The 12,081-nt window shown below is 40.4% G+C and overlaps 1 protein-coding gene across 3 annotated transcripts in view; it reads left to right on the forward strand.

The window, feature by feature from the left end:
- The first annotated feature begins 20 nt into the window (after nucleotides 1–20).
- Nucleotides 21–12,081, forward strand: part of Dctn5 (dynactin subunit 5) — a 30,958-nt gene continuing 18,897 nt past the window's right edge. Inside the window, exons 1-3 of one of the 3 annotated variants that reach the window (XR_006853941.2) lie at nucleotides 21–183; nucleotides 1,109–1,177; nucleotides 9,026–9,144. Coding sequence is in view for 2 of the 3 variants with exons in the window: in XM_046454465.2 (XP_046310421.1) it covers nucleotides 136–183; nucleotides 1,109–1,177; nucleotides 9,026–9,144 (236 nt within the window). In the remaining variant the exon portion in view is untranslated. The remainder of the gene's footprint in view (nucleotides 184–1,108; nucleotides 1,178–9,025; nucleotides 9,145–12,081) is intronic. The other 2 variants (XM_046454465.2, XM_046454464.2) reach the window with 2 other exon arrangements.

A 12,081-nucleotide genomic window follows, 5' to 3' on the forward strand; every position in this document is an offset into this window, starting at 1 on the left:
GAGGAGAGCCGAGCTGTGGATGAGACCCGAGTCCCCAGGAGAGCGGAAGTGGAGGAGCAGCCGGAAGTAGCCAGAATCTCCGACTGACCGACTGGCTTTGACGCTCTCCGGAGGTGCTCAGAGGCGGTGGCCGCCATGGAGTTGGGCGAGCTTCTCTACAACAAGTCCGAGTACATCGAGACGGTACGCTGTTCGGACATCTGCCCTCCGCTTCCTAAGACTGGGTCCCTTTGAGGCCTGGCGGGCAGTCGCATCCTATCCCTGCCCCACCCACCCTGGGTCTCTTTGGCAGTTCGCCACTTATTACCTAGTGTCGCTTCGGGTGTCATCTGATTCTGTTATTTAGTCTGTGCATGGCGGGTTTGGGCTGTGTGCATTGATTCTATTCTTTATGGTCAACACATGATATATCTTTGAAATGCTGGTGACAGAGCAAGTGACCATGTGACTGTTATTTTGGTTTTCTTTGCCTTCTCGTAGCTCTATGAAAATGGCAAAGTCGTTATCCTCATTGTAGGATTCTAAAACTGAAGTATGAAATTGGGACTCGAATCCTCCTTTCTGTCTGATGTCACTAAGCTACAGAAGTACAGATTATTGATCCATTCGCTGAATCTTTAGGTAGCTAACCCATGCTAGCTTTTTTGGTACCCTGAATTCATTCCATTTTAGACTGCACTCCATACTGTGTAATGTGAGCCTTTTCCTTTCTTGCTTTCTTTTATTGTTGAGACAGGGGTCACACTATATTGCCCAGGCTGGTCCAGGACTCCTCAATTCAAGCAGTCCTCCTGCCTCAGTCTCCCAAGTATCAGGGACTATAGGCACAGGTCACCCTGCTCCACTCCAGTGAGTTTACTTAATGGAATCTGTAAGCCCAGAAACCCTCTCAGTTTCCTCACTCTGGGTGGTCTGGTTTTGTTTGGTACCGTGTACTGAACCTTGCCGATGGTCTTCATCACTGAGCTACACACCTAATCCTCCCCCCTTTTTGACACAGCTAAGCTGGCCTGGAATTTTCAATCCTCCTTCCTCAACCTCTTGGGTGTCTGGGATTACAGATTTAAGCTATTGCAGCTGGCTTACCCCATTTTATGTTTCCTTTTAGGCATCTGGGAACAAAGTTAGTCGCCAGTCAGTGTTGTGTGGAAGCCAGAACATCGTTCTCAATGGCAAGGTAAGGGACAAAGCCTGCTCCAGGATGTATACCTTTGCTTTGTTTCCACTGATTATCATGTTAGCAAGATAGATGAAATGTTGCAACATCTCCTATTTATTGTTGTACATTTTCAGTTCTCTTTTTTCCTCCAGATTTGATTTTTTTAAATATATGTATATTTTTTGTTTGTAGACGGAATTTATTTTTATGTGGTGCTGAGGATTGAACCCAGTGCCCCACATGAGAAGTGAACACTCTACCACTGAGCTGCAACCTCAGCCCCCAGATTTGACTTTATTGAATGCAAAAAAGTTTCAGTAAAAGAAAGCAGCAGAAAACCCTTTTTCTTTTATGCCAGAAAATAATACAGTGGTACTCAGAATCAAAATTATTGTACAATATTGTAGTGTGCCCTAAACCACTGGACACAAAACATAAATAGGCAATAAAACATTTTAAGGTAGAAACTAAAGTAAAACTTGCCAAATTATCTGATTAACAATAATTAATAGTTGAATGTTAACTGAAACATAAAATTAATGTTTTTTTTGGTTTTTTTATTTTAGAATTTTTTTTTTAATATTTATTTTTTAGTTTTCCGGTGGACACAACATCTTTGTTTGTATGTGGTGCTGAGGATCCAACCCGGGCTGCTCGCATGCCAGGCGAGCACGCTATCGCTTGAGCCACATCCCCAGCCCCAAAATTAATGTTTTTAATGTCTGTGAAATGCTGGCGACAGAGCAAGTGACCATGTTACTTGCTGTTTCAAAATAAAAAGGGCTCACCTCACACGTGCGAGGCCCTGGGTTCAATCCTCAGCACCACATAAAAATTAAAAAAAAAAATGTATATATGAAAAAGAATATACTCTTTAAAAAGTTAATGTGAGAAATAGGAAAGATATTAAAATATGAGAAAAATGCAAAGTAGAATCTGAAAGTCTTGTAATCTTGTAATCTAAATAGATTGAATTAGCAAAGGGATTAGTATAAACCTAGGAAGAGTATTAGAACATTTCAAAACCAGAGAAAATACCAGAAGATACATTGAAGCTTCACAGACTCTAAAGTCCATAGTTACTTTCTTGTCATCTGAGACACACAGACTTTTGCTGTTGTTTTTATTTTTTTCATACTGGAAATTGAACCCGGGGATGCAGTTTTACCACTGGCCACATCCCCAGCCCTTTTTATTTTGAAACAGGGTCTTTAGAAACAGTTGCTTTGGGCTTCACTAAATTGCTGAGGCTGGTCTTGAACTTGCAATCTTTCTACCTCAGCCTGCTATGTCACTGGGATTACAGCCATTGTGCCCCTCATGAGCCACACAGTATTGAAATTTACTTCCCTTTAAATGTTGCATCTGTAACTTCTAGAGGGAAAAAAAGTTGAGAATATAAGCTTAACTATAACTAAGAAATCACAAGTATGTTCAGTAGAAACACAATCTCCATTAAACCCACTATATTATGAGATTTAATGGAAAATAAATAGAGTTTAGTAATTCCTGCTTAGACATACTGTTCCTGCAGAGAATTAGAAAATTCAGCTCACTCCCTCTGACTCATTAGCAAATGTGTGAAGGTTTTTTGGAAATCTCTAAGCTAATTCTGAAGCATTTTCTGTTACTGTAGGGAAGAATTATTTTCTTGTGATGAAACAGATATTAAAAAATAGCCATCCTAACTATTTTTATTATTTATTTATTTTGCTATGCTGGGAATCAAAACCAGGGCCTCATGCATGCTAGTCAAGTACTCTACCACTGAGCTTAACTACCTTTCACCCTTAGCCCCATTTTATTTATTTTTAAGTATATAATTAATGAATGTAATTAATTCTATTTATGATGTTGTACAATCCCATCATCATTATCTATTTCCAGAACTTTTTTTTATCATCCAAGATAGAAACTCTGCACCCTTTAAGGACTAACTCCCCATTCATCCCACTCCACAGTCTTTGGTAACCTCAGTATACTCCATCTACTTTCTTTTTTTTTTTTTAATGCGGGGATTGAACGGAGTCTCACATATGCTAAACATGAGGTGTACTACTGAACTGTTGCCCCCTAGCCACTTAATCTACTTTTTGTCTCTAAGAATTTGCCTGTTCTAGATAATTCATATGATAGAATCCTTTTGGACTGGATTATTTCACTTAGCATAATCTTTTCAAGGTTTATCTATGTTGTATCACCTCAGAATCTTTTCCCTTTTCATATCTGAATAATATTCCTTTGAGTGTATATTCCACATTTTGTTTATCCATTTGTCTGGGGGTGACACTGGGTTGTTTCTCCCTTTTGGCTGTTGTGAATAATGCTGCAGTAAACATTGGTGTACAAGATTCTGTTTGAGACCTAGCTTCAGCTGTTTGGGGTGTGTATCTAGGAGAGGAATTGCAAGGTCAAGGGGTAATTCTATGTTTAATTTTTTGAGAAATTCCTTAACTGCTTTTCACAGTGGCTGTACCATCTTACATTCCTCCCACCAGTGTACAGGATTCTGATTTCTCCATGTCCTCACCAGCACTATTATTTTCTGCTTTTTGAATGATAGCCATTCCATTGGGTAGGAGGTAATATCTCATTTTGGTTTTGTATTTCCCTTATGATTACTGATGTTGAATGTATTTTCATGTGCTCATTGGCCATTTGTATATTTTTTTTAGGGAAAAGTCTGTTCAGTCCTTTGCTCATTTAAAAAATTGTGTTGTTGGGGCTGGGGTTGTGGCTCAGTAGTAGAGTGCTTGTCTAGCATGTGTGAGGCCCTGGGTTCAATCTTGCACCAAATAAAAATAAGTAAATAAAATAAAGGTATTGTGTCCAACTACTTCTAAAAAAACAAATAGTTAAAAAAAATTTGTCTTGTTTTTTTGTTGTTGAATTGTAGGGGTTTTCTTTATATTTGTGTCCTTGACAATGTCCTTTGATAAAAGTCTTTACATTTTTTTTTTCTTTTTGGTGGGGGGGAGTAGTGGGGATTGAACTCAAAGGTACTGAACCACATCCTCCGCACTTTTTTTTTTTTTTTTTGGTGCTAGGGATTGAACCCAGGGCCTTGTGTATGCAAGGCAAGCACTCTACCAACTGAGCTATATCCCCAGCCCCTTTTTTGTTTTGAGACAGGGTCTCACTAATTTACTGTGGACCTTGTTAAGTTGCTGAGGCTGGCCTCAAACTTATGATTCTCCTGCCTCAGCCTCCCAGGAAGTGGGGATTATAGGCATGTGCCACCATACCCAGCTAACAGTTTTTAATTTTGGTAAAGTCCAGTTTATCTACTTTTTCTTTTGTTGCTCGTGTTTTTGGTGTCATATTTAAGAATCCATTGCCAAATCTAGAGCATGAAGTTTTACTGTTGTTTTCTTCTAAGAGATTTATAGTTTTATCACAACTGGTTGTCCATTTTGAGTTAATTTTTGTGTAGAGTATAAGGTTTGGGGGGGTCCAGCTTAATTCTTTTGGATATAGAAATACAGTTGTCTCAGCCCATTGGTTGAAGACACTATTCTTTTCTTATTCAAAGGTCTTGGCACTCTTTTGGGTGTGTGTGTGGTACTGGGGACAGAACCTAGTGTGCTCTACCACTGAGCTACATTCCCAACCCTTATTTTGAGACAGAATCTCACTAAGTTATAGGTGCTGGACTTAAATCTGCGATCTTTCTGCCTCAGTCTCCTGAGTCTTTGGGATTGCAGGCATGGGCCACTGTACCAGATAGTCTTGGCACTCTTTTAGAAAATCTGTTGGTCATAGAGTTTGAGTTTGTTTCTAGATTTCTTCAATTTTTTGTGGTCAGTCTATATGTCTATTCTTAGTATTACATTGTTTTAGTTACTGTAATCTTGTAATAAGTTTTTGTTTTTAAATTTTCTGTAGTATATTTTAACCAGGAATTAAAAGTCCTCCAACTTGATTGTTTTGGCTATGGAGGTACCCTTTTTGTGTGTGTGTGTGGTGCTGTGGATCAAACCCAGGACCCCCAGGACCTTGTGCATGCGAGAAGCGAGGCAAGCACTCTACCAACTGAGCTATATCCCCAGGGCCCCTCTTTAAAAAAAAAAAAAAAAAAGATTTTATTTGGTAATTTTTTTTTGCCATACACAAAAGAGTATGTGTGACATCATGTTACAAAACATAAGAATTGCCCAGTATGTTAAATTTTTAATTTTTAATTGTGCCTTTAATTCTAGTGGCTTGGGAAGTTGAGGCAGGAGGATTGAAAGTTCAAGACCAGCCTCAGCAACTTAGTGAGGCCCAAGTAACTTAGTGAGACTCTGTCTCAAAATAAAAAGTCAAAAGGGCTGAGGGTGTGCAGTGGTAGAGTGCCCTGGGTTCAATCCCTGATACCAAAAATTAAAAAAAAAAAAAAAAATCTACACCTATGAATCTACCACCCAACTGAAGAACTGAAACATAATCAAAGTATAATAATGCGTGCTAACATTTTGTTCCTCCCCATCTCTTTCTTCTGCCTCCCTCCAAAAGGAAACCGCTATCCTGAATTTTCTGACTTACTAAATTATATTGATATTATATTAAAGAAATTATTAAAGAAATTGACCACATACATATTTGTCCTTAAATAATACATATTGTTTAACTTTATTAGGTTTCCTATGACTTCCATTTTTTATACTCAGTTATAGTAATGATAGTAGGAAACATTTAAATCACACGAAGTACCATAGTTCTCAGCTTCCATTTGTAAGATTCATTGGTGTGTGCATTTTCATACTGTGTTCAGTTCTACTTAATCAGTTTCCTATTGGTGAATAGTTACATTGTTACTAATTTTTGCTTTTGTAAACAATACATTCTTATTTCCAGCCTCTCTCCATTTCAGAACTTTGTCATGTATATTTTTCTGTGGGGAGGTACCAGGGATTGAACATTGAGGGACACTGCCCACTGAGCCACATCCCCAGCCCTATTTTGTATTTTATTTAGAGACAGGGTCTCAGAGAGTTGCTTAGCTCCTCACTGTTGCTGAGGCTGGCTTTGAACCTGTGATCCTCCTGTCTCAGCCTCCTGAGCTACTGAGATTACTGGTGTGTGCTACTGTACTCGGCATGTCTGTTTTCCTTTATATCAGATGTGATAGAGCCTGCAGGGTGAGAGAATGGTCACTTGGGTGAAGAGGATAGAGTGTGAACAGTGGAAAGTGAGGCAGGCCAGTGTCAGGGGTGGAGTGCTTGCCCAGCATGTGTGAAGCCCTGGCTTCAATCCCCAGCACCACAAAAACATATACCAAAACAAAATAGTAGGGAAAAGTAGGGCCTGGTGAGTTGGAGGCTTGAATGATAGCCACTCCATTCAGCTGAATCTCAGCTGAAGCTGAGGTTACTGTGCCGGAGCTTCTGATTTTTTTCCCCAAAAGACATTGGAAATCGGAAATCTGAGTGTTTTGAATGAAAATGTCCCATTATTCAAATAACAACATCTAATTTAAAAGATTTTTTTTTAAATGTTGTGTCGACCAGATAAAACAGATTTGCAGGTGCAGTGCTTAAACTTCCAACTTGCTACTTCTGCCTTTTCTACTGTTTATTTTAATAAACTGTTTGTTTTGATATCACTTTCTTCTCTGTAGATCCTTATATCCACCTGCTTTCATTTGAACATCATCTTGTGCCCACCCCCCTTGGTAGCAGAGATTGACCCCTCCCCACTCTGTCTCTCTCTTTGGTAGCAGAGATTGAACCCAGGAGTGCTTACTCATTGTGCCACACCCCCAGCCTTTTTATTTTTAATTTTGAGACAGGGTCTCACTAAGTTGCTTAGAGCCTCCCTCATTTGCTGAGGCTGGCTTTGAACTTGCAATTCTCCTGTCTCAGCCTGCTGAGCTGCTGGGATCACAGGTGTGTGCCACCTTGCCTGGCTTTGCTTCTATTTTGAACCTGATGTCTAGTTCTCATTTCACTCCTTGTGAGAAATCAGGAATTGAGTCCCTCTTGCCAACTTTCTTTTACCACTTTGATATAGTTTACTTACCTTTTTGTGCATATTTTAATAGATTATTATTTCATTTTCTTATATAGCTGAACAGTGTTGTTATAGAACTTTTTAAGATATGTACAAAAGTAAGGAGAGCATATTGAATTCTCATGCATTTGTTCACCAGCTTCTACAGTTTGCAATATTCTTTTTTTAAATATTTATTTGTTTATTTATTTAGTTTTAGGTGGACACAATATCTTCATTTTATTTTTATGCGGTGCTGAGGATCGAACCCAGCGCCTAACGCATGCTAGGCAAGCGCTCCACCACTGAGCCATAACCACAGCCCCAGTTTGCAATATTCTTATGTTTGGGTTTCATCTCTATACTCACTAAATCCAGACCTTGTTTGACTAGGGTCAGGTTGAAGAGGCTGGAATATTTTAAAGCAAATTACAAACTGTTGAGCATTTTATTTGTAAATGCTTTAATGTATACCACTAATATTTAAAGGCTTAAAAATGTGTAGAGTGCTATTATTGTAATTTTAAAATTAAAACCCCAACACTTTCCTATGATAGGTTGCACATCCTTAGTCTAAAAATCCCAAACCTCAAATCCTCTGAAATCTGAAACTTTTTGAATGTTTAAAAGAGATTGTGAACAGATTTCAGAGCTTTCAGATTTTGGATTTTCAAATTTGAGGTGCTCAGCTGGTGAAGTCTATGCAAATATTCCTAAATCCAAAACATTCACAACTCTTCTGGTCCCAAGCATTTAGATAAGAGATACCCAGTCTGTGCCATCTAATCCTCAGCCCATGTTCAGTCTCCCCAGTATCTCAAGATAGCTTATTATTATATCTACAAGGGATTGTTTAATGTGGCCTTTATCCTCTTCTCCCTCCAAATCATTGACTTCCTGTTTATGTCTCCTTTCCTTATACATAGCTATTACCTTAAATAAGGCCTGTTATCTATTTTTGCCTTGATCTGCTCTAGTCATCTAAAGGGTCACTTTTCCTCCAGTCTCACCTGTAGACTCCAGACTACTTCCAGAGTAATTCTTGTTTGTTTATTTTTTGGCAATGCTGGGGATTTTACCCAGGACCTTGTACATGCTGGGCAAGTACTCCACCACTAAGTTACATCCCCAGCCCCAGGGTAATATTTCTCAAATGAAAAGGGAGTTCTCTGAATTCTGTGTTTAAAGTATTTCATCATTTCCTTATAGATTTCATCAGTCTCCTATGAAAAGCCTAAGCTTCTGTGTTCACACGTGGAATTCAGCATGGCTTAGTCCCTTGGGAATGTCTACTGTGTGCCACATATGGAGCATTAATCCCCATAGGTTAGATTTCTAGGTGTGTTGTTCAGCCTCTCCACTCAATCTCAGGGGAAGCCAGATTTTACTCCATGTGTTGTAGCATTTAGTCTGAGTTCTGAAATTGGGAGCCGGGCAGGACTTCAGTGGGTCCGCCTCTGGGAGCATGATTTGGAGGTAGTCAATAGTGTTGGGAGATAAGAAAAAAGTTGGAGCATCCCGGATGATCACTGAGCAGGCAGCCAAGGCTTGGGCGGGGTGAGGTGGACCTGTGTGAATTCAGAAAGATAGGTGCACGTGCTCTCCTGTAGGCATTCTCAATAAACGTTGAGTTCACTGAGTCCTGTTCATGGTGGACTAGGGCAAAGTTTGTGATACACTGGGAATATCCCAGTGTCATTCTGCAGTCAGTGTCATTAGAACTCCTTACTGCTTGTGACAGAACATTTGATGCAGTAGATCATAACATAACTCTCAGTGCCCTGGTTTTTTGTTTGTTTTGGCTTAGTTTGGTTTTGTTTTTTCGCATTGTTAGGTTTTGCATTTTATTGTTTTAGGTTATGTTGGTAATTTTTTTAAATGTGCTTTGTTTTGTAGACAATCATAATGAATGACTGTATCATCCGAGGGGATCTGGCAAACGTAAGAGTTGGACGCCATTGTGTTGTGAAAAGTCGTAGTGTCATAAGGCCACCATTCAAGAAATTCAGCAAAGGGTATGTCATTGAATTATCTTGGTTCAGTCTTGGGCAAGATGCTGGTGGTGGTGTTGTTCTTGTGTTGAGTTATGGTGTGGGGAGCAGGTCTGTCCTATTTGGGGCACTGAGTAAGAGTTTGCTGTAATGAACACATCTCTCGTGGTGGTGGTTTTAATTTGGCTGATGCTAACCAATTCCAGAAACAAAATCCACTTAAGCTGGCAAAGCAAAGGATGTTGTGCTTTAACATACAGAGGCATATTTGACAGGACCTAAGAGTCTTCTACCTAAGAGGAGAAAAAGGAGCCAGGCCTCACAAGGGCCTAGAGCCTGTGGCTGGACAGCCAGCAGCAGTCAGCACACCTGTCCTATCTCCCCTCTCTGTCTTCAAGATGATGCTTTGTTCTTTTCTGTCCTCTCTCTCCATCCCCCCTTTCTTCTCTGTCTGATTGGCTGCATCTGGCCCGTTTGCTCTTGGAGACTACCATACTGCCTCGACCCCTTGCTTATCACTTCTCCTTTTAAGCTCCCAACATGTGTCAACTAGAGATATTATATCTTATTTCTAAATTCCTGGGAGAAAGATTGTGGTTAGCTCAGTTGGAGTGAAGTACCTACCCCTGGTCCAAATAGCTGAGGGTGGGGCCAAGTTAGGATTGACCTGATCCCTCAGTAGGATTAAGGACAGTCCAAGAAAGGACCTAGACAGAGCAGAAGGACCAACCAGGGTGTGGTGTTCTCTTTGCATCTCTCCTCCGTGGCTAATTGCTTTCCTAATTCTGACTTATGGCACCACCTATATTTCATCCAGTAAGTCACCCTGCATTTATTTATTTATTTTTTAAGAGAATTTTTAATATTTATTTTTTAGTTTTTTGGCGGACACAACATCTTTGTTTGTATGTGGTGCTGAGGATCGAACCCGGGCCACACGCATGCCAGGCGAGCACGCTGCCGCTTGAGCCACATCCCCAGCCCCAGCCTGCATTTATTGAGCACCATTCCTATACCAGCCATTGGGTTATAAAGCTGGTTAAATAAAGATAGATAAAATAGAGTTTCTGCCTCAAAGTTCTCAAAATCTAGAGGTAGAAACAGTTATATAAACAACTACTATATAAACGATATTAGAATGTGATAGCTGTCATATAATGTGATGCTCTGTCACAGATGGCAGAAGTTAGAGAAGGAAAGAGAAAGGAGCACCTACCTTAACAGTAACACCTAGGAGTAGGTCCTGCAGGAGCAAACCCATATTTCCTATAATGACATCAAACTCTGGGCTCCATACAGGAATTGGGTTAAGGAGCTGTTATCAATCATTCACGTGAAAATATTCACGCATTAGCTCAGAATGAACTAAAGGGGGGGCAGGGTAAGAGGACCAGAAAGCTCTGTGGTTTCCTTTTGGGGACTCCTATGGTGACTGCTGCTCTGCTAGAGTTTGATGAGATCAAGGATTTCCTTATTGCACAGGGGTAAGGACTAAAAATAATAATGAATTAACAAAGATTTAAATGAATTGTGAGTCATGGAGGATAGCTACTAGCTCTTGACAAAATATTTCTGACAACATGACACAGGGCTAGAAAAGGCCAGTAAGCAGATAGCTACTTTATATCCGTTCTGGGCCAAGTATTTAAAATATGATCCCATAAATATGATCTCAGATCATGGTTAATGACACTTAAGGAATCCTGGCAAATGGGAATGATGTCGGAAGTCTAGAGAGAGCCTGCTGACTGCCATTCTTCCTTCAGGTGCCGGGTTTCTGTTCTCGCGACTAAAAGGCTCAGGGGTCACTCTAGTTAAACTGGGCTAACTGGGCTGCACGAAATAACCACACAAGAGACACAAATACCTTTTTCTTTGGGGTCGCTGTGACGGCTCCTCTGACCTTAAGGGTCCGCAGAAAGAGAGAAAGAGCGAGAGCACGCGCTGACCCCTTTTATTGAGGGAAGCTATTCAAATGAGGCAAGGGGTCAGGTTTCAGGGAGCTGAGTATCTTCATGATGTCCACTGTCAGCAGGTTGACTGACACCTGGGTAGGCCACACCCAAGGGCACAGTAAGAGGAGGGGACACACACAAGGCACTTCCATGGAAGATTCTATCCTAAACAGGGCAAGGGGTTATATTACAAAGGAACAGGTGAGCATAGCTTCACCCATGGAGCTGTAGCAAGACACACCCATTTCTGTGACTGAGCGCCTCAGTACCCAGCTGGGGAGTGTAACTCAGTTACGCTCACCCAGGTCTTGGCTCAACTGTTACTTTCAATTCAGCTTTCCCCAACCATTGGTTGGGCAAAGTTATATACTTTTCCTTGTTACATATTCTCAGAACTTGGTATTGTGTCTCTGTAGCACTTACCACAGTTGTAACTAATTATTTGTTTAGTCAGTTACTTCAGTCTTACTTCTTCTCTTGACTGTAAACTCCTCATGGACAGGATTGTGTCTTTTGCTTACCATATAGCCTCACTATCTGGCACATAATAGGCGCTGAGTAAATATGGTGATTTTAAGAATCTTGGAGATTAAAAGTTATAGTGCATGAACCTGATGTCAGTCCCTGAAACATAGGGCAGATTACTAACAACGTCATCAGTGGCCATTGTCAAAGGAAGCAGAAATGAGTGAACATTCATTTTTATTTGGTGCCTGCTCTTTTATTTTTTTTCCACATTTTTTATTGGTGCCTTATAGTTGTACAGAATGACGGGATTTGTTGTTACATATTTGTACCTGCACACAATATGACAATATAGGTTGGCCAGTACCAGTCCCCAGCGCTTTCCCCCTCCCTTCCTGCCTGCTCTTTTAACTTTGAGGATCTTGCTTCTTCTGCCATGCTGTTTCCTTGCACATTTCTTTGGCCCAGTATTTCTGATCTTGAGCTACTAGACTCATCTGCATTCGTCATCTTCAACATGGTAGAGTTTCATGGCCTGGGG

The sequence above is a fragment of the Marmota monax genome, unplaced genomic scaffold, assembly GCF_021218885.2.
Source record: "Marmota monax isolate L192 unplaced genomic scaffold, Marmota_monax_Labrador192_F-V1.1 WCK01_AAM20220418_F8-fsc00086, whole genome shotgun sequence".
NCBI lineage: Eukaryota > Metazoa > Chordata > Mammalia > Rodentia > Sciuridae > Marmota > Marmota monax.